General features: G+C 54.6%; 2 protein-coding genes across 2 annotated transcripts; one reads left to right on the top strand and one right to left on the bottom strand.

The window, feature by feature from the left end:
* The first annotated feature begins 391 nt into the window (after positions 1-391).
* AURKA (aurora kinase A) lies at positions 392-15,376 on the top strand. The gene is made up of 9 exons (XM_090286589.1): positions 392-475; positions 3,626-3,672; positions 5,422-5,707; positions 7,129-7,183; positions 8,144-8,335; positions 9,166-9,304; positions 12,941-13,089; positions 14,646-14,820; positions 14,961-15,376. Exons 2-9 carry the CDS (start codon positions 3,631-3,633, stop codon positions 15,144-15,146), a joined length of 1,224 nt encoding a protein of 407 aa, XP_090142715.1. The 5' UTR covers positions 392-475; positions 3,626-3,630; the 3' UTR covers positions 15,147-15,376.
* A 3,732-nt stretch (positions 15,377-19,108) lies between these two features.
* On the bottom strand, positions 19,109-25,613 carry MIMS2 (mitochondrial inner membrane structural 2). Its single transcript, XM_090285331.1, has 3 exons — positions 25,389-25,613; positions 19,852-20,027; positions 19,109-19,640 (listed from the first exon to the last, which is right to left on the bottom strand). The coding sequence occupies exons 1-3, from the start codon at positions 25,575-25,577 to the stop codon at positions 19,424-19,426; spliced, it is 582 nt and encodes a 193-aa protein (XP_090141457.1). The 5' UTR covers positions 25,578-25,613; the 3' UTR covers positions 19,109-19,423.
* Between the last annotated feature and the right edge of the window lie 324 nt (positions 25,614-25,937).

Below are 25,937 nucleotides of genomic sequence, written 5' to 3'. Positions count from 1 at the left end.
CACTGCGCACGCGCACAGGACGCCGCGCCAAGCGCTGCGCTATCGATCGGCCCACTCTCGCTTGCCTGTCTCGCCATGTTACTTACTGGCACCTTCGAGAGGTTCCTTCCCCTCCTCCGACTTTACCTCCTCCGAGACAACCTTGGCGCCACGGGGCTTCTAGCTCACAGACAAGTCTCACGTCCCGGAGAGCAGCGCCGGCGACAGAACCTCCACGAGTCTGCCCGGCCGTTGGCTCCCCTACTTCCGGGGCCTTTCGGAGCCCGTGCGCCTGCGCGTGGTGTCTGCTTTCCTTGGCCACGACTCAGTCCGTCGCGTTGGCTGTGAACCAATGAAAAGGCAGCGCCCCTCTAGCCCAGGCCAATCAGCTTTCGGGTGAGAGAGAGCAACTCCTATTTAAATCGACTCTTTGAATCCTAACGGCTCGGTTCTCGGAAGGACGCGGCGGCCTTGGGTCCGAGGCCGGAGCCAGCAGGTGCCTAGGCATTGGGGCAGCTCCAGGCGGCAGGAGGGCGAGGGTGGCCGGCGCACGGGTGGGAGGGACGCGGGCGGTGGGCCGCGGGGCTTGCGAGGGGAGAGTTGGCACGAGAAGGCCCCCCTCGGCCCCGCTTCCCGCTCCGTGCTCGGCCCGGGCCCCCTCCTCTCCCTGGGCCCCTTCTTTCTCGGTCCCCTCCCTCCTGTTGTCCGTCCCCCTCCCTCCCATCTGCCCCTGGGTTCCAGGGCGCCCTTCCTCTTGGAGCTGATTGAACAGCTGGAGCGGCTGAGCCGGGGGGTGGGGGTGCTCCCTGACGGGGTTCCCGTGCTCAGTGAGCACCTGGGCGAGAAGACGCACCGGGGCTTTTCGCCGTCTCGGGGTTTACGTGCGAGCGGGCGTGGGGAGGCGGACGGCGGACTAGCGAGGCGACTTCCAGGAGCGCTGAGCGTCACGCAGGTACCCACGCAGGCCCGCGCGTGGTTTGCCCGGGGCTAGAACAGCCAGGAAAGGCCCGTTGGCCCCGGCCGGAGGGGCGAGTGGGTGCGGAAGTGACACCCTCCTGCACGAGGCCTTCCCGGGCTCGCGCTTTTCAAACCCCAGCCTACCCGGATCGGGATTTTTCGGCGTCCTCGTTAACGTCCCGGCGCGCCCCGTGAGTCGGAAGCGCCCGGGCGTGGCCTCAGGTGTGTGTGCCCATCAGGCCCCCCAGGTGACCCTGATGTCTCACTGGGAACCGGCGGTGCAGCGTCTGATGAGTTAGGGCTGGGGCCGGGCCTGGAGCCTGTTTCTAGCCGTCCCTGTACCGCCCCTGCCTTTTTAAAATGTTTTTAAAAATTATTTATTTCCTTATTTCCTTATTTGTAGAGAGAGGGAGAGAAACTTCACTGTGTGGTTGCCTCTCACTTGCACCCCCAACTGGGGACCTGACGTGCAACCTAGTCACGTGCCCTGACTGGGAATCGAACCAGCGACACTTGGCTCACAGGCCGACGCTCAATCCGCTGAGCCACAGCAGCCAGGCGCCCCTGCCTTTTTTTAAAATATATTTTATTGATTATATGACAGTAGTCCCAGCACCCTTGACTTCTAATGTCTCCTTCTCCCCCTTAACTTCCCTCGTTTGAATTAAACTCTCTCCGACATACCCCGATTTCATCTCTCCGCCCTTCTTACTTTGTGCTGACCTTAATGAGTAGGTCCCGTGAAAGGAGGGGAAGTCTGAACCCGCAGCGCTATCAGGTCTGACAGCTTTCCCGTCTAGAATAGCGGGATGCCCGCGGGAGCTGCGGGAGTGCGTGCAGGCCGCGTGGTCCTATGGCTCCTGCACGCGGCCGCGCACCAGAGCCGCCCGGGAGCAGCCTCCGTGGGCTTTCTCCAGAATCTCCGGATCAGAATCTTACTCCATTCTGCTGCTTACTAATACTCCCGGGGAGACAAGCGTATGAAATCGGAGCACATGTCTGTAGTTTCTGCCGAGGACTGTTGAGTCTCCGTCCTGGGGCCTGTGTGACCTCATTAGTCTGTGGCTTATCCAGTACAGCAGTCCCTCGCTATATCGGGGCTCACTTATCGCGGCCTCGCTGTATCGCGGGGTTTTAAATATTACATTTAATTATTGACCGCGGAGTTTTTGCTGTATCGCGGGATTTTGCAGTCCTTTACAGTAAATAACTAAAATAAATGTAAGGTGCCTACCTCGTGGATTGTCACCTGTCGCGGGGTGTGTGTGTGTGTGTGTGTCCTAGAACGTAGTCCCCCCCGGTAAGTGAGGGATCGCTAATTGTTAGGGAGAGGGGAGAAAGCATAGAGCTGGTGAGAACTTTACGTTTGCATAACAGAAGCCTTTGTTTGCATTTCTTTTGTCTGCTGTTTTCCCCACCTGGCTGTTTGATGAGGACTCTAGGTCCTTCAGCTGCGCCCCGTCTTCAGGGTGAGAGCCCTGAAATAACTGTGAGAGCTTAGGGGTTGGAGGAGCTTTCCTGTTGGATTCTGGAACTCAGGGAGTGCCGGGTAAGGAAACCAGAGAGGCCTCTGCTTTCTTCTGTCCTGCTTACTAGATAGGTCTGCCTGCTTCACAGAGTGGGCTCACTGCGGGTTAGAAACTTTTTAGGATTGCTTTGTTAACGGGTTAACTGACTCCCCGAACGTTAGCCTGCGCACCATGTCCCAGACATGTTCTGGGTGAGCCCTTGAACAGAATGGGACTACGCCCTTTTTCTCATGGAGCTTGGCTCTTTTTGGAGCTACTGAGCAGGTAGCTGGGTATCTTGAGTCTTGGGAAGCAGACAGTGAACAAGTACAGGTGATGTCATGTAAGAAGTTAAGGAAGGGCTGTGCAGAAAAATGAAGGCGAGACGGTCTGAAAAGGGAACGTCTGTCCCGAGACCGAACGAAATGAAGGAGCGAGCCACAGTGTGCGGGGGAGCCTTCTAGGGTGGAGGGGACAGGAAGCACAAAGGTCCTGTGGCAGGAGACTCTGGAGGAGAGAACGGAGCCCTGCACGGCTGCCGTGCAGCAGACGAGAGGAGCGGAGGTCAAGGCCCCCGTTCTGAGACTTCAGAGGCCTGAGGCTCCGCTGAGTGAAGAACGGAGTGGCCAAGGGATGGGCTTGGCATGCCGCCTAGAGCCCAGGAAGGTGGAGGAGGAGCAGCCCTGTGGTCTGGGACAGCTGGGGGCACTTAGGAGGTGGACTGTTGGGGGCGAGCTCAGTGGGGGGGCGAGAGGGGCAGTGGGTCGTAGAGGTGGCCCGTGCGGACAGCTGCCCTGGAGCTTTGCTGGTGAAAGGGGAGGGGAGCGCTGTGCTATCACTTGAGGTCATTATGGTGGAAAGAGGCCCTTTTTTATTTTTATTTACTTATATTTTTAAGGCAGCAGGTGTGGAAGCGGGCTTGGACATGGATGGAGGAAGTTTGAGTACCAGGGCGTGGGGGGGGGGAATGGGGTGCCGTGAGTGCCCCGGGGGAGAGGCTGGTCTTAAGGGAGAGAAGGCCCACCCCCGAGCATTGTCACACGCGCGCACGGGGCTCCCCGTCAGCTTCATTCCGACAAAGGAGGCGTGTGAATTCTGTGTGCTCTCGGGGCTGTGACCCCGATCTAGCACTTTGAAGCCGGTGGGCCATGTGAATTAAAAGTTCTCTCTTCTCTTTCCAGGCATCATGGACAAATCCAAAGAAAACTGCATTTCAGGGGTGGTTAAGGTAAACTGAGTAATCTGTCATTTCAGTCACATTTATAGAACCCAAATGGAGGTCGGTTTCTGCCTGGAGTTCTTTTCGCCTCTACTTCCGATCTGTAACTTTAGATCACTTTTCCCAGCACTCAGGAGCGTTTGGTTGGTTCTCTCACTGGGTCTTTTTTGTTCTACTTTGTCTTATACTTAGTTGTTCAAGTCTATTACTCCATTGTAGGCAGGATAATAATGTTCACAGTTGGTGCCTAATGCTTGGCCTATACTTGCCAGAAATTACTTTCTTTGCCATAGTTAGTTTTGGTCTTGATTCAGGGAGTGGTTAAGTTCAGAGGGATGTTAGGCCCATGTTAGAGAATGTTTCCTGGGACCCCCACTTTGAGCCAGGTTGTGGGTCAGATGCAGGGACTGAGAGCACATGGTCTCTGGCTTTGAGGAACTTAGAGCCCGGTTTGGGAGGCGTGGGAGCCAGTGCCATGCCTCGTTATATATCAGCAGGGCCTGAGTAATTCCGAGGGGGGCACTCATTTCAGATTGGGGTAGTCTGGAATCCAGGAAGACTTCACCAGGGAAAGACCCCTGGCTCTTACTGTTTAATGAATATTTGTGGAGCACCTGGGTGAATGAGTCTCTCGTGTAAAGATCCTTTAATATAAGCCATCTCCAGGAAATCAGCTTAAGTATAAATATTGCTTGGGGTTTTTTGGGGGGTGGGTGGGTGTAGTACTTGTTTTTAGAAGTTTTCATCTTCAAGTAAATGGATATTGATCCTTCTTGTACTGGCTGAATGTAATGACTAATTAAAAAAAGGTCAGCCTGAGTCACTGTATTTGATTATCAATTCCAATTATAAACATCACTTTAAAAAATTGCTCTATTTAAAATGTTTGTCATTGCCTGGATGCCTGCTCAGTGCCTGCTCAGTGTGGACGCTGCCGCTATCAGAAGTCACTGGCTTCATACTCGGAAGCCCTCTCTGTGCCGGGGAGCTGGTGACGGACTCCGAGGCGTCCCTGCCCAGCACCGCTCCCTCGTTTATCAGGACATTTCCTCCTGGTAAAGCTGGAGGACGTGTTTCCCTCGCCTCGTTCTAGTTTCATTAGCTCAGGGTCTTAGAATTAAATACACTGCTTTCTAAGTTGGCGATGTTCTGTGTGCAGGCACTCAATGATATATTTTGGTAATAACTTTTTGAAGACCCTATGTTTGTTTTTGTTCGGACTCAGATCCATTTTGTAAGTGGTACTTGGAGAATCGTCAGTAGTAATCAGCTTTTTGTGGACAATCTGACCAATACAAAATGTCAGGCTTTGTCTTTTAAAACTTCATTTGAAGATAATCACTGCTGAACATTCTGATATATTTTTCCTTTTTTTTCCCCCTAAACATGTCAAAGAAATTTCAGGGCAGTTGGGATTTGGGTATAAAGTCTGCGTTGCAGCTTTTTGCTCAGTGATAATTCCCAAGTCGCCGAATTCTTAGAGAGCGTGTCCCCCTCTGTAAATGGAAGTTTGGGGAGCGAGCATCATTTTCCGGGGGGGCGCGGGTTTGAGGCCGGGCCGTGCGGCGGGTCAGGGGTGCGGTCCGGGCAGCCCTTCCAGCCGCGCACTGCCTGCCCGCCGCCGGGAGTGCTGGTTAGTCGCTCTCCCCTCCAGCTCACCAGTGACGCTCGTCGTTGCCTGAGCTGGAAACCGGTTTCCCAGAGCCCTCGGCCTTGGTTTATGAAGACCTCAAGCCTCTTTCCTTCCCCCCAACCCAGACTGCAGTTCCGCCCGGCGACGGCCCGAAGCGCGTCCCGGCCCCGCAGCAGCCGCCCCCGCAGCGCCCCGCGCCGGCGCACAGTGGCCAGGCGCAGCGCGTGCTGTGCCCCTCCAACGCCCCCCCGCGCGGCCCGGCCCAGGCGCAGCGGCTGGCCTCCGGCCACAAGCCGGGCCAGCATCCGAAGCAGAAGCAGAAGCAGGTGCCGGCGGCCGGGGCCCCTCGCCCCGTCTCCCGGCCGCTGAGCAACCCGCAGAAGAGCGAGCAGCCTCCGCCGGCGGCCCCCGGTAAGTCCGCTCTCCGAGGCGCGTCGGGTGGCCGTGCTTCCTGGCTGCTGTAAAAAGAAAAGCAAGCATGTGTAGCCTTGTTTCGCGTTGTTGGAGCCCTGGCTTCTGTATCACCTCGGTCTGTGATGCGAGACTGGGGAGGAAGCCCGATGTCAGGCTGGTGCCCGTGATTCCCTGGGGGCAGGCCTGTGTGAAGGATGCAGACCTGGCTCCTGCCGTCCTGGGGCATTTGCGGCACCGAGAAGGCCCAGGGGTCCGTGGCCGGGAGGGAAATCGGGGAAGCGGAGGGGCTCAGGCTGGCCGGGCCGAGCTGGGGCCACCGGGGCACTGGGGGTCGTGCCGAGGAGCAGGGCCTCGTCCCCTGCGCCCTGGGAAGCTGCTGGAAGGCTTGTGAGCAGAGGATGGCCCAGCCTTGTAGAGCGCTTACTCTGGGTGTGCGCAATGGGTGGGAGACCCAGGGGTGCCAGTCGGGGGAGGCCTGAACTGGGAGGGCGGGGTGGCTGTTCTTAGCCACTGTTGTGAGTGCCCATACAGCAGGCTCTGAGGTGAGCGTCTTCTTCGTCCACCTTGTCCCTTTCAGTCCTGTAACCGCTCTGTGAAGGCGGTCAGTCATTGACTCAGTTTCCCAGAGGGGGGGCTGAGACTCCCAGGCATGAACTTACTCAGAGACGGCCTGGGTGGAGGGGCGCGGGCTGGGCAGGACTGGGCGGGGACTGGCCCTGCCGTGGCGGTCCTGCCGATGGCGTGGTGGTGAGTGAGAGCGTGGACCGTGGCAGGAAGGGCAGTTTGGCCCTGCATCCACGCAGCTGAGCAGACCGCGCACTGCTGCTGAGGGTTGGAGGTGCCAGGGAGAGACGAGGAGACACCCCGTGTCGCCTCTGACTGGTGAGATGGTGACGTGAGCCCCCTGGCGTACCACCAGCTTATCCGTTTATGAGCGGGTGGCTTGTTTTCCGTACTCCCCCCAGCAAGGACTGTAGTGGGAAGACGGTGGCAGGCTCAGCTGTGGTGCACGTGGCTGGTCAGTTTTGTAGGCAGCACATGGGCAGCTGGCCGGCCCACGCAGTGGGGAAAAGGGGACGAGGCGGGGGCTTTTCCTGGGTGCAAGGCGCGGTTCTGCCTTAGAAGCGCGTCATTTGGGAACAGGCTTTGAGGGGAATCTGCACAGTCCCAGGTCGTTGGGAGGCCTGGGTGTCATCTGCCCCCCTTTCCTCCGGAGCCCGCAGACCCCGCAGGGTGGCAGTCCGCTCAGGTCGCGGCGGTCTGTCTTCCGAAAGGAGAGCTGAAAATGGCCCAGGTCTATAATTCTGGACGTACCATTAATACTTCGGTGACCATTCTGGGATTCATCTCTGTTCACGGGTTTTTAACGTATTCTGTATAGTTATTCTAAAAACAGGTGTTTAAATTATTTTATGTAGGAAATAATCCTGAAAAGGAACTGGCATCAAAACAGAAAAACGAAGAATCGAAAAAGTAAGCATTTCTTATTTATGAAGTTCTGTGCTTCATTCTATTAGAATACATCATTTAACTGCAAATTTAATTTTGGGAACTCTAAAAATAAAGAGGTCTTTATATTTTCATTTTGAAAATATGAATTTCTAACCTTTGTAAAAAAGAAAGAAGGGATTTTCATGATGGATGTTTACCTAGGGACTCAAGTTGTTTGTTTTTTCATCTTTAGAATGAAGCTTATGTGAATCTGTTACAGAAATGTGTAAAAGCAAAGTTTCTTTCTATCCTTAGAAGTAACCACTCTCATGTGGGTTATGTATGTCTCCTTATGTTTTCTATTGGTATATAAAAGGGCACGTTTGTTTAAACAGTGGTCATGGTGAAGAACCGTAGATACACACTGTATGACTGTATGGGCGTTCTGACAGTGTTGATAGGATTACTGTGTTTTAATAACAAAGCGTGGCTGCCGATCTCCGAACTATTAGACTCTGGAACACGCTAGGAGGAGCCAGGAATGAACCCACACTTTCCTTGCTTAAGCTGCCTCACAGACTTTCTGGGAATCAAATGGTTCTGCCCCCAGCTGCCCTGGGGGGTCTGTCCGCTTGCTCTACAAGAGGGGGCTCTGCACCCCTGAGAGTGCTGGCACCTCCGGGGTTGGAGGAGCGGAGGCCATGGGCGGTTTCTCAGCGGCCACAGGCGGTGCGAGGCGTCCCTCCCCCCCCATTTACTTACCTCGTCCCTTTGGTGGTCTTCAGTGCCGTTACCAGGTGGGTGTGCTGTCGGCGCCGGGCGTCCCTGGTGCTCCTGGTCACTGCCGCGGCCGGGGGCCCGCAGGTGGGGGCGGGCGTTCAGTGTCTGTGGTGACTCGGTCGCTGTGGCGCTGGCTTGTGCTGGCAGAGGCTGTGTTCTGAACACAACAGATGTAAAATTATTTGTCTTCCTGATGTTTAAAACTATCCCCTTCTTCCCTAGGAGGCAGTGGTCTCTAGAAGACTTTGAGATCGGTCGCCCTCTGGGCAAAGGGAAGTTCGGAAATGTCTACTTGGCCAGAGAGAGGCAGAGCAAGTTCATCCTGGCCCTGAAGGTCTTGTTTAAAGCTCAGCTGGAGAAGGCGGGCGTCGAGCACCAGCTGAGGAGGGAGGTGGAGATACAGTCCCACCTTAGGTAGGTGCCCCGTGGCCTCCCGAGGGCGCGATTACGGTTGTGGGTTTCCCTCCCGAAGGCCTGCGTCACAGTCCTGCAGGGGGAGGAAACCGGTCAGGTCTTAAAGCTTTTTCTAGGCCTCCCTGCTGTGGTCCTGAAAAACATTGTGAAGGTTTGTGTTAATGGGGTGATTTACATGAACTGATTTTTTTTTTTTTTTTTTGGTGGATGATTAGGGGAGCCACCTCTGACGTGGGCTGTGAGCAGAGGTTACAGGAGGCCCGCCGGCTGACTTCGGGCAGTGGGCCGTTTTTTGGTTTGTTTTTTGCTTGCAGTGTTTTTTCAAACTTGACTTGGTTGCTAATGGTCTGCCTGTGTCTCGCCCGTTTCCCAGCTGGGCTTGAGGCGGGCTGAGGGCGTGGGGGGGGGTTGCTGTGCACCCCGCGGACGGCCGCTGTTGGAGGGGGCCGCTTGTCGGGCCCGTCCCACGGCGTCCGGTGTCAGGCTGCGGGGGAGGCTGCATCTGTCATTTAATTTGAAGGGAATTAATGTTTAGCTGAGTTTTTTTCCACCAAGTATAAACACAGCCTAAAGGAAGGAAATAACAGTCTTAGATAAACCTGAGGTCCACGGATACCTTGAGAGGCATGCAAACCGATAGGTGGATAAGTGTCTTTTTCTTAGCGTGGGTCTGTCGTTTCAGATTCTCCAGTTGGGGGGCGGGGGTGGGGGTCCTGTGAGCAGAACCGTGTTCCAGCACTGGTTTCACGCAGCAGGTTGGTGTTTAGCACACAGTCCATAGTCTGTACCTGCTTTAAAGCCGGGAGTTAGGGTGCTCCTCCTCGTTGCAGGCACCCAAACATCCTCCGGCTGTACGGCTATTTCCACGACGCCACCAGGGTCTACCTAATTCTGGAGTACGCGCCCCTTGGAGCTGTGTATAGAGAACTTCAGAAACTGTCCCGGTTTGATGAGCAGAGAACTGCCACGGTGAGTGTCCGTCGGCTCTCGGGCCAGTCCCGGCTCCGCTGTGCCTGCTCTGCGGGGAGGGGCTCTTTCATGCAGCGATAGCTCATGGCCCGAATATTTGAGGTGGGAAAGTCAATCCTTGCATCGCATACACAGGCACCATCCGGCGCCAGGTAGAATGTTGTGGCTGGTTTGTTTGCAAAGCCGTTTGTGGAAATGTAAATGAATAGCTGCCTTTTTATAAAAATATACTCTTTAGAATAATTCTAGATTTACAGAATAATTGTGAAGTACAGATCTGTTTTCTTCTATTAATAATATGCACTTAATATCTCCTATTACTATCTTAATTAGGTATCGTACATTTGTCCTAACTAGTGAACAGATATTGATGCATAACTGTTAACTGAAGTTCATACTGTATTCAGATTTCCTTAGTTTTCCCTGCGGTTAGACTAGGGCCGATGGGTTGTGGAGAGGAAGATCACAGAGGCAAAATGCGGTCCCGCCACGTGTCGAGGGTGCACGCTGACTTGTCGCTGTGGGTGGTGGCTCCGGTAACCCGGCTGGGGTTGTGGCCCCCTTTCTCCCCTGCAGTTCCTCTTGCTCCCTCCCATACTGCACGTCTTCAGAGGAAGGTGCCATGCACAGCCCCACGTGAGGGGGGGTTATCATGTTCCACCTCTTACACAGCAGAGTGTCTGCATAAATTATTTGGAACCTTCTGTATTTACTCAGTCATTTATTAATAGGGATTAATTACTATTTTATACTTTGAGTTACAATCCAGTCCTCTTTTATTTTGCTGCTGAAATTGTCCCAGTTTTGTCCCCTGGGAGCACTTTCACTCGGTTCCTTTGTTGTGTGACACCCCCCCGCACGCCCCCGCATTGTGGGGGGGTGGGGGTTGTTTTTTATTTGACGCTTTCCAACGCCGCAAGACGCTCCAGTCTCACCGCGGTGTTTCCCATCCAAGTCCTACAGTCACCGTTTCTCCAAAGAGCCCCGGCTCCTTTTACTGGAAAACGTCCTTAGAAATCAAGATCTGGCTGCGAGCTGTGCTCACTGCCCCGGAGCGTCTTCCCTGCCAGGCTCTCAGCCGGCAGAGCAAGAAAACCTGCGCCTGTACGCATGTCCATCAGTAGTTCTAGATTTGCCCTCTGGACCTGCAGTAAGCAAAGCAGGTACACCCCCTCCCACTGCGACATGGGGAGCCTGGGCCGCACCATCCTCACCCATGTATTCCCTGCCCGGCGCACCTGCACCGTGGCGCCAGCATGGCTCACCCACCACCCCTGTGGGGAGCCACCGTGTATGCGTGTACGATCCGTCTGCATCTTTTCAGCATCTTTCCTTTTACTGATGAGTAACGTTTCATTGTCTGGCTGCGCCTCAGCTAACCCCTTCGCCTGCTGAAAGGCACCTTGGTTGCTTGCGGTCCTTTCCTGGGGGCTGGGAGCAGCGCTAACAACATGGGTGTGTGGGTTGTCGTGGGATGTAGGTTTTCAGACCCGACGGGTAAGTGTCTCGGGCTGCAGTTACCTGTCGGCTCGTGTAGTCAGAGCACGTCCAGCGCCGCAGGCAGCTGGTCAGGGTCTTCTCGGGTGTCTGCCACCTTGGCCTTCCCACCAACGGACGGGAGTCCCTGTTCCTCCCCCACCTCCCCAGCGACTGGTACCGTCAGTGTTCGGGGTTTCAGTCACGCTCACGGGCGTGTGCTGGTGTCCCGTTGTTTTCCCTTGCTGGTCCCTAATGACATGGGACGTGGAGCATTACTTCCCGTGCTTATTGGCCATCTCTCCTGTCTCTGAGGTGTCTGCTCAGATCTTTGGCTCATTTTTAAGTTGCTTTTCCGGCCGTGTGAACTGTTGAGCTTTCCTTTCTTGTACATTTCAGGTACAAGTCCTTCGTCACACGTACGTTCGGCAAACGTTTCCCCCGTCTGCGGCTTGTCTTTTCATTCTCTCACCTGTGTGTTTTGCAGGGCAGAAGTTTTTAATCTAAAAGTCTAGAATATTAGGCTTCTGTTTGGGGATGCTGCTCCCCCCCCCCCCCCCCCCTTGGATTGTGCTTCTGTTTTATTTGAATGAAATTACTTGTTTGAAGAAGTTGAAGAGTCTTAACTTGGGCTGTTTTTTATTGAGTCAGCAGGTGAGGGCCCTGTGGGCGGTTACTTTGATTGGTTCCGTTTCTTGGTGGAGAGCCCTGCCTACTGTGTGCGCTCCTTTTCTTCTTGGTGTTGAGCTAAATGGCCTGAAAGTCACGTGGCTTTACTTTTACCGTCTGAACTCACAGCACTGTTGGTGAACGACCCGCTGGTCTCAGCTCTGCAGTGAGCACATGCTCTTTACTCCTGAATGATCGATCGCTCTTCAGATGAGTAGAAATAGATCTGTTCTATTTGCTCTTTCAATATTAGCTAGCCACAGCCGTTTGTTATTTAATTGGCAGTTAACACTTACACAGCTCAGCTTGCTTTAGTCCAGCTGGAGTTCATTGTGGTGTGAGCAGATAGCTATTGGGAGGAAAATAAAGGACGATCGTTCTAAGGTTCCGCAGTGCTTAGGATGAATGTGTGCACACACACACACAGTTTTCTTTTTGATGAGTTCAAATAAAACTAGAGAAATATGAGGAGCTGTACACGGATGCACAGGGCGCCGTGGAGGGGTGCAGGAGGCGGCCGGGGAGCTCTGGTTACTAGGGGCTCGTCCTGAACTGAGCAGGAAGACTCAGCCCTCCCTGGGCTTCTGATGTTGTGGACGAGCTTTCTGTCTTCGCTTCGGTTTATTTTGGTCTAAACTTTGGTCTCTGGCTTTTGGCTAAAAAAATGAAAAATGTCCTTTCTGACAATAATATTTGGTTTTTGCTCATTTGTTTAGTAAACCTTCTTTGGTGTGGAATAATGTTCAGTCCTGTCTAGCAATTACTTTGGAAAACAAAGCCTTCTCGAACTTCAGCCAGAGCTAATTCTGTTCTTTCGAATACTAGTAACAGTTCTTATCTGTTGGTTACAGCAAACGCTGGACTTGCTAGATCTTTCTTTAGCTGAGACGGAAACAGAACTGATGGGAAGACTGACTGGCTTGTGTACCTTTAAGCTAGTGATTAGCTTACCTCGAATTTAACCTGCCCAGTATACCTGTTTCTAGTTTCTGTTTATTGTTCAGGATTATTTTTTCCCTCTGATGTTCTTAGCTTAAGCGTTTAGCTTCAAACAAATTCCTTTGTTGTCAATTGATCTTGCTTTTAAATTGGGGAATTGACCGTATTTGAGAGATATTTTTTTTAAATTGTTTATGTCTGATTCCCTAATTAGTACTGGTTTTTCAGTACAGTCTTAATTGCTGGGGCATAAGTTGTCACATGGGGGGTGGTTATAGCCCATCGGAGTTTTTCTTGTCTTTCGATATCATATCTGCTATATCAGCAAATGAAGAACCTCACCCTGAGTAACCTGTACTCCTGCTGAACACTAATTTGGTTCCACTGATTTTTTTTTTTTTTTTTTTTGAGTCATCAGTTGGTTTTAGCTTTTGCTTTAAAACCTATAAAACATGTTTAAAAAATCTATGCTGGGTTTTCTTTCAGAAGAGATGTCTAAAATTAACTCGTTACAAAATCTAAAACGCAGATTTTTAATACTTTTTTTAATAGTATATCACAGAATTGGCAGATGCCCTGTCGTACTGCCATTCAAAGAGAGTTATTCACAGAGACATTAAGCCAGAGAACCTGCTCCTTGGATCGGCTGGAGAACTTAAGATTGCAGATTTTGGGTGGTCCGTCCATGCCCCATCTTCCAGGTACGTAACTGGGGAGGTGGAGCTTGTTGGGCTTAGCGGAAGCCCTGGTGGCTGGTCACAAGCTAAATAGTAGAGCGCCGAGCATGGGTGTTGTGCTGAATCGGGGAAGGGGACCAACACCATACGCGGGAGTAGCTTTGTTACCGACCACGTGTGATTGATTCTGGCGATGCACTGACTCTGCTTTAAAATATATATATTTTTAAATCTGGTTGTCTGCCACGAGCGGGCGCTGCTGGGCTCCGCCTGAGGCCATCAGTGAAGCCTGGCAGGCTTTGGGGCATCCCGGGGCTACAGCTGTACCACACCTGACCAGTGGTGACACTGTGGCAGGAAAGATAACTGCCCTTTTCTGGAAAGGACATTTGTGCCAGTGTGGACGGTCACTTGCCCTGCCTCCCAAACGTTACCGACCGGAAGAGCTGCCAGGTCAGGGTGCTGCCTGCCTCACCTCAGTGGTGATGAGTGGGGCTGGGTGTCTGCAAAGTGGCTCCTTAATCCCCAGTCACCATGTGGTTGCGTGAGCGCCTGCGTGGTCGCTGGGCTCCAGGCAGGACCTGGCTTAAGCTGCGGTGGCCCAGAATCGCGGACAGAAAGTGACAGAAGCCTGCGCGGTCTCAGTTCCGGCCTGAGGGCCACGTGCAGCCCCTCTGCAGCCTTCTTGGGGGGGCGCACTCAGACGCACGGGAGTGCCCGCCCGGTGCCCTCGGCCGGCGGCCTCCACGCTGCCGTGTGGCCTCTCCTTCCTTGGGGGACCTTCAGAAATAAGCCACAGACCTTGTGCTCCCTGTCCTCGGAGCACTTAAGCGTGCGTCCCCTAAAACCAAGGACGCGGCCGCACCTGATCCCAGCCGTCATCACTCTTCGGAAAACTAATGATGTTCAGAGTTTTCCAGTTGTGCACAAAATCGTGCAGCTGTTCTTTTGAAGCAGTCTAACCAAGGCCCCCACGTTCTCTTTGCGTGTGTCTCTTGGGGCCACGTGGAGACCAGCTGGCCCACAGTGTCAGGTGGCTTTGCTGATTGTGGTATCACTGGCCTCGTCCTTCTGCCACGCGTTTGCTGCAAACTGGAAATTGGCCTACGGGCCTGAAGGACATTTTTGGCAAGAATTACATCACAGGCCACCCCCATGTTCTTGTGTTTCTGGTACCAGTGATGTGTTCGGGGGCAGCGTGTATGTATCGCCCCAAACCTTGTGTTTTTGCAGTGGGGACAGTTTCCTGTCATATTGTCACCTGGCTCTTAGTCCTCTCGGCAGAGCTGCCATGTGAGAACTGTAGTACGCTAAGTTGTATGTGCAGAGAGCTTGGCATGGCTGCTTCCGTGTGGTAGTAGAGACTGGACAGACTCGGGGTACAGCGTGGTTGCTGGCCGTGTGGTCTCGCATGGCCCGTTTCCTGTCGGAAAACGGAGAGTTGTAGCGGTGCCCACCCCACAGCACAGGGTCTGGCCTGGGAGGGGCGCTCAGTCTGCAACCGTGCGGTGGCTCCTGGCTTTGGCAGCTGCTGCGGGCACAGAAGCAAACGCGTCACCCTGCGCCTCCCCCATTCGCAGGAGAACCACGCTGTGCGGCACCCTGGACTACCTGCCCCCGGAAATGATCGAAGGCCGGATGCACGATGAGAAGGTGGATCTCTGGAGCCTGGGAGTCCTGTGCTACGAGTTCTTAGTTGGGAAGCCTCCTTTTGAGGCCAACACATACCAGGAGACCTACAGAAGGATATCACGGGTAAGACGCAGCCAGAGGGGACCCGCCTCCGTTAGACCCCTGCCTGCCCTCACCGGCCCTCCCTTTAGGCTGCGGTCGGGGTATTTATGTGGTTCTCTCTAAGCCACGTGTTGTTTATTCCTGTCGCTTACGTGCTCCAGGTGGAATTCACATTCCCCGACTTCGTGCCAGAGGGAGCCAGGGACCTCATCTCACGCCTGCTGGTGCATAACCCCAGCCAGCGGCCAACCCTGAAGGAAGTCCTCGAGCACCCCTGGGTCACCGCGAACTCCTCCAAACCACCGAGTGGCCAAAAACACAAAGACTCAGTGGGCAAGCCATCTTAGGACCCGTGCCGGGGAGGACGCGTGAGCCAGGGCTGCTGTGTGACGGGCCGTCAGCGCACTCCTGCCCTGCCCCTGCCGTAGGCAGCCCGCTCGCGGTCTGCGTGCTACGGAAAATCCATACATACGTGTTTTTACTGAGCAGGCAGCGCCTCGTGCTCCTGCCGGGAAGTGCCGCTTCCCACACGGGACACTCGAGGCTCCCTGCTGGTCTCGTCTCCCCGAGGCAAGGTTCCAGCACCGCCGCCTGCAGCCCGGGTGGACCGCGCCGTCCTCGGGGAAGGTGACCCGGAGCCGATGGGGGCAGAGCGGCCCCTGGGCCCCGACCTATCAGTTCAGCAGCTGTGCAATAACCTTCCAAGTCCCTGCGTGTGTGTGTAACTTATTGGGTGGCCAGGCCTGGGGAAGCGGTCAGAATAGTATGTGACTCCTACATGTTCAATAAAGAGCTGTGCATAGACTTCGTCCCTGCCAGGCGCTCTGTGTCACCCCCTGATGCCTGCCATCTAGGCCTCCTCAACCGCTTACCTCCCGCCTGGGACTGTAAATGGGCACACGTGCTCGGCCTCCCCCGCGGGACCTGCTTGGCCCGGACGAGACATGTCACAGCCAGTCCTGCATGGCAGGGGCTCTTGCAGAGTGCTGCTGGGTTACACTGTTTTTGTAAGTACACCGAGACCTATACAAAGTGGGTCCGCCTTTGAGTTCTGCCGTTTTCCCCTGCCGGCTGTAGTGCGTCTCCCAGGAGCTCCCACAGCGCCCTTTGAGCAGTGCCGGGCTGAGCCGGGGCGGGGGATGGCAGGGCGGCCGCGTGGTGCCGTCGGGCTGGGGCCCCCTCCGTCGTTCCCTCGCCCACCCTGCATGGCTGGGGACACAACTTGGGAGGACGGCCACTGGCCATGGGGTGATGAGCAGCCGGGAGAGGGGTCCAGCTGAGGTGGCATCTGAGGTCTGGAGGACGAAGGAGGATTGGCAGGTTGGAGGCTGGTGCAGTGAGAGGCAGCTGCTGCTGCTGCTGAGGGGGGACAGCGGGGAACCTGGCGCAGACGTGGGGAGCAGCGGCCGTGTGACCGCATGGCAGATGGCACGCCAGGAGTTGGGTGTGAGGGCAGCCATCGTTCCCCCCCCCGCCCCCCCCTTTAACTGTCCCACATGCCCATGAAATGTCAGTTCCTTTTCTAGGTCACGGGCGTTCAGCACAGTGTCCGACGACAGCCCAGCTCACGGAGCCGGACTCCTCAGGGGGTCCCCATCCTGGGGCCTCGACTGGTCACTCAGTTCACAGAAGTGGGTGCTCCTGGGATGGCACAGGGGCTGAGCTGAGGGGGGCTTTGGGGGCCACCCGAGCTGCAGGTGGTCAGGAGGCAAACAGGAAGGCGTCGGTCATTCACATCCCCACCTGCCTGCCTCTGGGCTCTGGCCGTGGTCTCAGCAGGACGGCGAGGAGCCCTGTACGCGGGGTGAGCTAGTTCTTTGCAAACTGACTTCACAAGTGTGGTCTCTCAATTCTCCGGTGAAGGAACGTGCCCTTAAGCAGAATCCCTCGTCCCTCCCCGAACCAGGGATCTGGGTGTGACCTGTGTTCCTTGTGGCCTGTGAAGGTGGTAGAGGCTTTTTCTGTGCCCCCTTGGTCACCTGGCTCCCGGGGGACTTATTTCTATTGCCCTGGAGTTGCAGCCTGTGTGTAAACATGAAACACGCAAACATCGGTCTGGAGCACATGGGTGACTTCACGGTTCACCACTGGCCTGGACGTGAGCAGATACCACGAGAGGCCAATCCTGCTCTCACGTCTGCATGCCTCCCGATGTACAAAGTTATATCTGTTTCCAGCTGCCAATGTCATCTGCACAGCAACCAAAGATAGGACACTGAGGAAACGGTGGGAGTGTTGACCTCACTGAGAACCAGTCGGGAAACAGACTTTCACGGCCGCCTTTCAATGCAAGGGACTAAATATCAGAACCGTCCTAAATGTAAGGAAGTGGCCAACATCCACTTCCACGTCAAAGCTGATGAAGTCACGGCAACTTCAAAGCACAACCGAGTACAACTGCAGTGTCCACCAGCCCCCTCAGGACGCAGGAGCTGCTTTTGGGTTCCACAGTCTTGAAGCTGACCCAACCTGCAGCTTTCCAAAGTAGGAGTGTTTCATGGACCATCCACGGCAGCTGGAGTTCACAGGACGGGACTAACTGCACCAGTGACAGCAGCTCAACCTCTGTCATTTCCCCAAACAGAACCCCACACGGCACAGAGAACAGCTCACTCGGCTGGTCACACGCGGTCCTGCTTCATCATCAACTGCGGTACCAGGAGAGCCATCAAAGTTTCATGAACTTTACAAAGATGTTCACTTGTTTCATGGAATTTAAGCCGCTCCTTTTGTCGGGTTAAAAAAACGAGAGGTGAACAATGGCTTTACATTTTTAAAATAGACAACTTTATTCCTAGTTGCATAAAAACACTGTAAATACAAGCAGTTTGCACATCTTGCTGGTGACCTGACATAACGATCCCTAGAGTCCCTTCACCGCCCCTCCTCCCGCTCTGTTCTGACCGCTGGCCCGCTGGCCGCAGGAGAGGAGTCGGGCGGAGAGGAGATGCTATGGCTGTTTGATGTGAAGGGTTGTTGTATTGCTTTTGGCCTTTCCATCCACTCAGTTACTCCGCACACAGAATCAAAGTTTAAGATTAAGCCCTTAAACCTGTAGGGGTCCCTGCCAGCGTCTCTGTATAGGCATTCCAGGGCTCTGCTGGGTAGGCAGACAGGGACAGAAGGGGGTGAGGAGCCCGGAGCCAGTGGCTGAAGTGCAGACCAGCCGAGCTGAAAACGCGGGGCTGGTCCACAGGGGAATGGCCTCCGCTGGTAGCGGACATCTCGCTCAGCTGTGTGGACGTCCTTGAACTTAGAGCTCAGAAAGGCAGTTTCAACCTGGAATCGGTAAAACCTTTTGGCAATGAGCTAATCGCTTTAAAAGGAAAAAAAAAAAAAGGAATATGGATCCACTTTGGAGACCTTGCAAGTGGGGAGTCTGTCCCATACTTTTTATAAAACTTAAATGATTGACAAGGGTTAACTAAGAGCTAACTAGGGAGTTGTTAGCAGCCAGATCAGAAAAGCAGGACCGGCGGTGTATAGTTACTGTAGTTTTCTGTTTGCTGAATGTAATTAAATTTAAAAAGATTAAAAAGAAAAAACCCCAAACCGGGAGCCAGGAACACAAGGCGCTCACTCCCCTGAGCAGGGCGGGAGGGCAGAGCTGGTTATACTGGGTTCCCGGGGGCGTGGAGCCGACTCAGCTCAGCTCAAGGCTGGCGGGCGGGCGGGCGGGCAGTGGGGAAGGCAGCGTTTCCTTCCTTAGGTCCCGGCCCCTGTTATTTCCCAGGTTTCTTCCATTTATAGCAAGTGCTACCCGCTTTCCTTTTCAGAGAGGGATTCAAATCTTTTTTAACTGCACGTATTTTAACTCAATTAAAACATGTGAGTAGCAACACAATGTAAACCTTGTGACGGGTCTGGAATGTCTGAAGTTTGCCATACAGAGGGGTAGGCACAGGCGGTCTCAGCTGTCCTCCGAGGACACCAGGAGCCAAGGGGCGTCATTACTACTGGACAAGCTTCCACATTTCACCGAACCGGAGAAAATGACCCTGAGCTGCTTGCTGAGAAACCCCCCCCCCGAGGTAGGCCCCCATCACGCCCCTATTTGAAGGGGTTTGGGGACCAAGGAAGCACACCAGAAATATTTGTTCTTCTTTCCCACAAACAAGTGTAACGGATGTGGAGGTGTTGACGCTAATTCGGGTCCTGATTACACGTGGTGAAGCCTGAAATTCTGCCTCATTAATGGTGGCTCCGGCGGCCGTTCTGCAGAATATTGCACCTTCAACCGCAGGCAGCCTGACGGCACGTCCTGGGGAAGGGGAGTTTTAAAAGGAGCTTAATGAATCCTTGCTCTTTAAGAACTTGAACGAAGATGAACCCCGGGGCTTTTGCAGAAAGCCCCTCACCAACGACCTTCCAGAGGAGCAGTTCGTAAGCTAACAAGTTTATAAGGACAACCCGTTCGTGATGTTTCGCTGACATTTTAGATTGCGTGTACAGGCCCTATGATGACTAGCACTAACAGAATCTATAAAGCAAAAAAAAATGAACACAGAAGGCAGCCCCGGCCCCGCCCCCATCAGGAAACAAAGCCCCCCAAGCCCTACAACCCCAAGGCCAGTCCGACAGGCGTAGCTTAGAAGTACGTTGCAGGCTCACATTGAAGAGTCCTTCAGGGCTTTGCAGCGGGAGGTTTAAAAACTCCCACTTTCCGAAAATATCTGACCAGCAAGGGCACGGACACCAAGGTGACGCTGATCCTCACCGGCGCGAGCAGCTTGTGCACGGCGTAGGCCACCACGAAGGTGCTCGTGCCCGCGGCCACTTTTGACTGGACCAGCGACTCCTTCAGCCCGAGCCTGAGCAGGACAGCAGGCATGTCCACGCCGCTGCAGGGGGAAGGGACAGCGACAAAGCAAAACGGTGATTACAGCGGGGACCGAACGCGGCAGTGATTTGGCTCTGAGATGGACGTTATGTATTTAAAAAAAGGGGGCGACAGTAGCTCCCTGGATAAAATGTCTTAGGACAGAAAGTGCTTATGCACCAAGGATCTTCCATGGCAGTAAAAAGCCAACGCTTGTTACTGCGCAGTCTCACCTGGACAGGACCACGTAACACACGCCCAGCGAGACCAGCGAGATCCCAATGTGCAGCGATACGCCCACGGCTCCGTATTCTTGAAAGAGCCTCTTCAGCTGCTGTGACTTGCTTGGCTTTTTCTCCTCGGTGTCGCTGACGCCGCGGCCTGTGGCTACAGTGCCTTTGCTGGGGTCCTGTGCACAAACCAAAGACGGGGAGACCCTCTAGGTCAGGAGCAAGGATGTCGGTGGTCACTACCAGCTTTCATTCCCACGCCATGTTCTACTCTTTCCTACGCAAGGGGGACTCAGTCCCCCTCCTTCTTACTTAGAGAGCCGGGGCTAATGCGCCCTTTGCGACCAAGTGCAGTGAAGGCTGGGTACCTGGACAGAACGATGGCCCCAAACACGTCCAGCTCCTAGTCCCCAGAACCTGTCACTGTCACCTTCCATGGCAAAAGGAATTCACAGATGGGATTACGTTAAGGATCTCGAGTGGGACCCCAGTGATCACAAGAGTCCTTCTGAGTGAAGACAGGGAGGCAGGAGGGTCAGAGAAGCAGAGATGAGGTTAGTGGCCATCAAGAGACTGGGAAACGCTGTGCTGCCGACTCTGAAGCTGGAGGAAAAGGCCTGGGCCAGACCCAAGGAGAGCGGAGCCCCCAGAAGCTGGAGAGACAGGAGGTGGACTCGCCCCCAGAGCCTCCAGGAGGAACCAGCCCCGCCAACACCTTAACTGGAACCCCGAAGACCCAGCACAGGTTTCTGACCTCCAGGCCCGTAAAGTGATAAATGTGTGTTGGGTTAAGCCACCAGGTCTGTGCTCACAGCATCAAGAGTCAGGGACACCCCAGGGCTCACATCCTTGGGGACAACGGTGACACCACACTGAGCACTTTCTCTGAGCCAGGCAGCACTCACGGGCTTCTGTCCGTCCTCACAGCCACCCGCAGGCAGGGACTATCGCTCCTTAGACGGCCGTGGAGCCGGCCCAAAGCCACACGCCCAGAGCTCGTGGTCTGAGGCCACGGCAGGGGCGCCCGGCAGCCGTGCTGGGTGCTGCGGAACAAGCACCGTGGGTGCCGGAGATCAGGGACCAGAAGCGACAGTCCATTTACTTCCAGAACCAAGATTTACCACGGGGATGTGCGCAGGAACACTTCCCAGTCCGTGGCAGCTGCGAACATTTACTGAGGACTATGGGGTCTGGGATGTTTGGGCGGAACAAAAAACCTGCAGTGCTGGATTAAACACCAGCAGCAAAGACCAAAACTCCTTCCGAGTGTGGAGAGCGCCCCCCCGCCCCACCCCTACCCCCCGATTTCTTTCCCTCTGAAGACGACCTCAGAGCTCTTCTTGGCAGGTAGTTTCTGGGCCAGCTCTGTGTGTGGACTTCGCAGGAGCCCAGGATGCCTTCCTCCTTGTATTTTTAGAGCCACACTTGCAAGGCAAGAGGGAAGAATGTGACAAGACAGCCCAGAATACCTGCGAGGTGGGGGCAGGACCCCCTGGGACAAGGATGAAATACCACAGGGCAGCAGTGCACACAGCAGAGCCCCCCCCCAACTCAACAAGGTGTGCCCGCCAGGACTGCAGGGGACCCCCCAGCCTGCTCCGGCCTGCTCCTGCCGGGCTCTGACCTCCGGGGTAGGCCCCAGGCGGCCCAGAGGCTGCTGGGTCATTTGCCCAGAATCTTCCTTGAGTTTTAATCACACACCGGCTTCTCCTTTGCAAGCTTCCCGAAAGTCTATACAAAACTCAGATTTATAAGTTAAAAGAGTATTTACCTCCCAATTGAAAGAGCATCTCCTTTGTCCCAAAACAAAGAAATAAAAAAACAAAAACAAAAGCAAAACAAAACAAAGAAACACCTTCCAAAACCAAGACACCCAGAAGCTTCCCCTTGGAATGAAATCTTTCATTAAACGCTATTCCCGACCCTGGGAACTAAGTGGGAAGGCCTCGGGGTGGGGACAAACAGTATTTCATCACTGCCTTTAGCTGTGATATCTGTGAGTCTTTTCAGACTTCAAATGAACATGTTAAAAGGGGGTGGGCGGTAAAATCCAGTATGGGGTGACCGAGTGTGAGAGACAGAATTCTCACAGGCAGTAAAGCATAGCATTTTTTAAATTCTCATCCAAGGACGTGCTTATTGAATTTAGAGAGAGGGAGAAAAACAGCAAGGCGAGAGAGAAGCATCGACGGGATGCCTCTTGTACACACCCCGACTGGGGACTGAACCCGCAGCCTAGGCATGTGCCCTGGCCAGGAATCGAACCTGCAATCTTTTGGTTCACGGGAAGACGCTCCAGCCCACTGAGCCACATGGGTCAGGGCAAGCATAGCGTTTTTTGAAAGGTTTTAGGAAAACCACGAGCGTCCGCAGGACAGGCCTCTTCCGTGGAGCCTGGCACTGGGCTTGGCAGTTTAAAGGCATAATTTCACAACAATCCTCACAATCCTGTTGTGTGGTCGCCCTGACACTCTTCGACAGACAGGACACTGAGGTTCAGAGGGAAGCCCAGCGCCTGGACTGGTCACCACACTGGTCACCACCTGGCCACACGGCCCCTAAGCTCATCACCAGTCTCCCCATTATGGCCTGTAAGAGTGGAACGTTCCTAAAGGAAGACCCTTCCAGAAAGTCCTGGCTCTGGGGGCGAGGGGGCAGCTGCAGCTCCTTTTGGGTGGCCAGCACGTGACCTCCCTCTTCCTCAAAGCCTTTGAGTGTGTCTGCTGCCCCCCAGTCAGAATGGCTGCTCCCCTGATAAACAAGCTGCAGGTGGGCGAACTGCCAGATGCTGGGTCCTGATAGGACGGGCCACCCATAATCTATGGTTCCAAGTGCCAAACGACATTCTGACCGAGGCCGGTGCTGGCTGGGAGCCCCGTCCGTTCTCCAGCCTGGACGCTGGGCCAGACTAAGACTAGCGACACCCATCTGTCCACTCACCAGGACCGAGCGTGGACGTCTCTACGGAGGGCCCTTTTCTTTACCACCCCGATTTTGGCAAAAGGCCTTTGGCCAAAAAAGAGGCATAAAACAGCAGCCAGACTTCCAGCTACAGAATAACCAGCATCTGCTCCAAGGCAGTGGGAGGGACCGAATATTCAGGCCCAAGGGACAATTTCCTGTGAGCTGCATCATGGTTCCCTTTTAACTCTCTTGAGTTAGAATCTGACAGGGACGATTTTCTTCCTTTGCTCTGGCTGGGTAAAAGGAAAAGCCTTTAAGCATTGTGAGCCACGCATTCTTCTTTCTAACCCTGGAGGAGACTCAAGAAGCTAAAATAAAGGAGTTTATGAAGGGGTGACTTGCAAGGAATGAAAACTTTTCAGACACTTATTTCTTCGTGAAGCATCACCTTACATGTTAGGCGCTGCCCGGGATGCACACGTCATTGTATGTCCCCAGTGTGTATGCTCAGATGAAGTACTTTCATATTCTTGTGTGTGTGTGTGTGTGTGTGTGTGTGTGTGTGAGATGCCCCCTCCCACATGTACAAAAGCACAAAAGGCTGTATTAGAAGGGATAGGAAGTTCTAAGGAATGAACCAAAGATTTGCTCACAAGTTGCTCACATTGTGTGGAGTGACACGTTTTCATTCATTTGGTAAATAATATTACTAATAAACACTGTATTGTGTTTCCTTTGCACCCGTTCTGAGTACTTTGAAAATATTAGTTCCTATAATCCTCACAACCACCCTGCGAGGCAGGCACTACTGCCATCCCCACTTAACAGAAGAGCACCCTGAAAGCTCAGAGAGGTTGAGTAACTTTCCAAGGATCACACAGGGTTCACCTGTGAAAGCTGGGATCCAGACCTGCCGAGTCTGGTTCTCAGGCCTTTGCTCTTAACACCTATGCTACGTCCCTGCCTCACGAGGGCCTGCTCTGGGTGTGGGACGCACAGCAAGGAAGGACGCAGGTAAAACCTCACCCTCAGGCAGCCTGTGGTCCAGTGGGAGGGGAGGGACAATAGGAAAGGAAACTGTCAGGGCTGCCAGATGTGACAAGTGCTACAGAGAAACACGGAGGAGGGGAGGCAGACAGGTAGAGTGTACCAGGTGCCAGGTACATCACCTTGTTTGCCACTCACACTCTATGACGTGAATTAATACCCCATTTTACAAATGAGGAAAAAGATACAGAAGTGAGGGAATTCGATCAAGGCCACAGAACTAGTGGGTAGAGACAGGAATACAGGGAGTCTGAGACCACACTCATCACCACTGTTTACACATAATGCGCACACACACACATGCACACACCCATGCATGCCAGTGACAGGGCCTGGACTGGGGGCGGGCGGGGGGTGGGGGACAAGGCTGATGTGGCTGCTGGGACAGACAAGCAAGTCAGAACAGCATTCCAGATAACAAATGCAGAAAAGAGCCTCATCCATGGGGCTGATGGGGCCTCTGGTGGTCAGGGAGGTCTTCCTGGAGGAAGGGCTGAGCCATGAGGAATCACCGTGGGTATGTGTAGAGGGGGTCAGACCCCTGATGATCCCCAAACTGGGCTCTAGATTTAGAGACAAGACGTACTGCCTGTCCGATGGGGGGAGCAGAAGGCAAGGAAGGAAGTTTCTCCGTCTGTGTGGGAGGCATGGTAAAGGCATGGGTCAAATTCCCACCACGCGCTAGGCAGCTTAGCACTGCTCAGGCAGGCCTTCATCAGCTCATAGAATTGGGCCTTCAGCTCTTGCTGGGGTGTGCTATTTTTAGCCCTCTGAAGTCTCAGAGGCCTTCAATGCTTTGGGTGAGGTCACACCAGTGGTGGGTGCTGGGGCCTCATGGCAAAGGGACTGCCAGGGACAAAGCTTGAGGCATGTGGGAGGACAGGGGGAGGCGGGAAGCCAGGTGCTGCATGTCCTAAACCAACTTGTTAGTCCCGTCTCTCCATTAGCCTGTTTTCCTTTAAGAAGACACACTTAAAGGAAAAACCACTGTAATAGATTTTTTTTTTTTAAAGTTAAGCCTGTATTAACATTCTGCATGGAAACCAGTTTTCACTTACTCTACAGAGAAGACAACCGACATGAAGTAACACTGTGCGTTTCCCGCGTGGGTCCTGCCTGATGTCTGCTCTGGTTATAGATAAAAAGGGAGCAGCAGCGAGCTAGAGGCAGCAGCACCCAGTGGGGCTCCCCTCGGCCCGGCGAGGAGGCTCTAACGTGACTTCAAAAGGGAACAACTCTGCCGGCCAAGTGAGGACTTTAATACCAAGCGCAGGCCCCACCTACAATTTTCCAGGCTACTGCTTCGGCGATCGGGGGCGGGGGGCGGCGGGGGGGGGGCTCCCTCCGCTGGAGACTGTGACCGTGGGCAGATCACTGTACTTCCCAGAGCCTCAGTTTCCCCGGGTGTCAAATGGGAGGTTCGCTTCCTCGGCTTGTAGAGATTTGGGGTCTGAGGACGCTGGAGGTGCTCAGTCTCGGGCAGCTGCGCGTGCAAAGCTCTCCTCCGGCGGAAGTGCACCGGGGATCGGGGCGCTCTGGGACCGGAGATCGCGGCACCGGGGGACGGGAAAGGGGGTGGGGAGGCTTACCTGGCGGCCGCCGCAGTCCCCGCGGGCCGTGCACAGCAGCCGCCCGGCGTCTGGCCCCGGTCGGAGCAGCGGCAGGAATAGGGTTGGCGGGGCGCAGGGGGCGGCGGCGCCCAGGAGCCAGGGGGCGCGAGGCCCGACTCGGGCGCCCACCCTGCCCGCCGGGCCCAGCAGCACCAGCAGGCGGGCCATCGCGCACAGCGAGACGCAGCTCAGCCGACCCGAGCGGGAGCGAGCGCGGGTGGGCGGGGCCGGCCCGAACCGGAGCCCCGAGCGGCGTGGGCGGGGCCGCGCCGCGCCCGCCCTCCTAGGCCCCGCCCCTCCGAAGCCAGAACTCTCGAGCGGTGGGCGGGGCCTGAGCTGGAAACGCTAGCGGATGGGTGGGGTTTGAGAGGAGCGCCTTTTCGTCTTCAGCCTTGGAGTTAATTCCAGTATTGCAGCCTGGATTCTGCCGCTTTGTATGCGTTACCAGCGAGTCAGGGGTCAGTCCCGCTTCAAGACCGAGGGGACCTGATGAAAGTGGCGAGATCACACGAGGGGTGATCCCCTCTG

The sequence above is a fragment of the Furipterus horrens genome, unplaced genomic scaffold, assembly GCF_987537825.1.
Source record: "Furipterus horrens unplaced genomic scaffold, mFurHor1.1.pri manual_scaffold_8, whole genome shotgun sequence".
Lineage (NCBI taxonomy): Eukaryota > Metazoa > Chordata > Mammalia > Chiroptera > Furipteridae > Furipterus > Furipterus horrens.
This window is presented reverse-complemented; position numbering and strand designations above follow the sequence as displayed.

What these genes read in the sequence shown, in the direction of transcription:
- AURKA (XM_090286589.1), top strand. Translation starts at nt 3,631, where the DNA reads ATGGACAAATCCAAAGAAAACTGCATTTCAGGGGTGGTTAAG. An exon ending in AAAAACGAAGAATCGAAAAA is followed by an intron (nt 7,184 to 8,143) that starts GTAAGCATTTCT and finishes CTTCTTCCCTAG; the next exon opens with GAGGCAGTGGTCTCTAGAAG. An exon ending in GAGATACAGTCCCACCTTAG is followed by an intron (nt 8,336 to 9,165) that starts GTAGGTGCCCCG and finishes TCCTCGTTGCAG; the next exon opens with GCACCCAAACATCCTCCGGC.
- MIMS2 (XM_090285331.1), bottom strand. Translation starts at nt 25,577, where the DNA reads ATGGCCCGCCTGCTGGTGCTGCTGGGCCCGGCGGGCAGGGTGGGCGCC. An exon ending in GGGACTGCGGCGGCCGCCAG is followed by an intron (nt 20,028 to 25,388) that starts GTAAGCCTCCCC and finishes GTTTGTGCACAG; the next exon opens with GACCCCAGCAAAGGCACTGT. An exon ending in TGTTACGTGGTCCTGTCCAG is followed by an intron (nt 19,641 to 19,851) that starts GTGAGACTGCGC and finishes TTCCCCCTGCAG; the next exon opens with CGGCGTGGACATGCCTGCTG.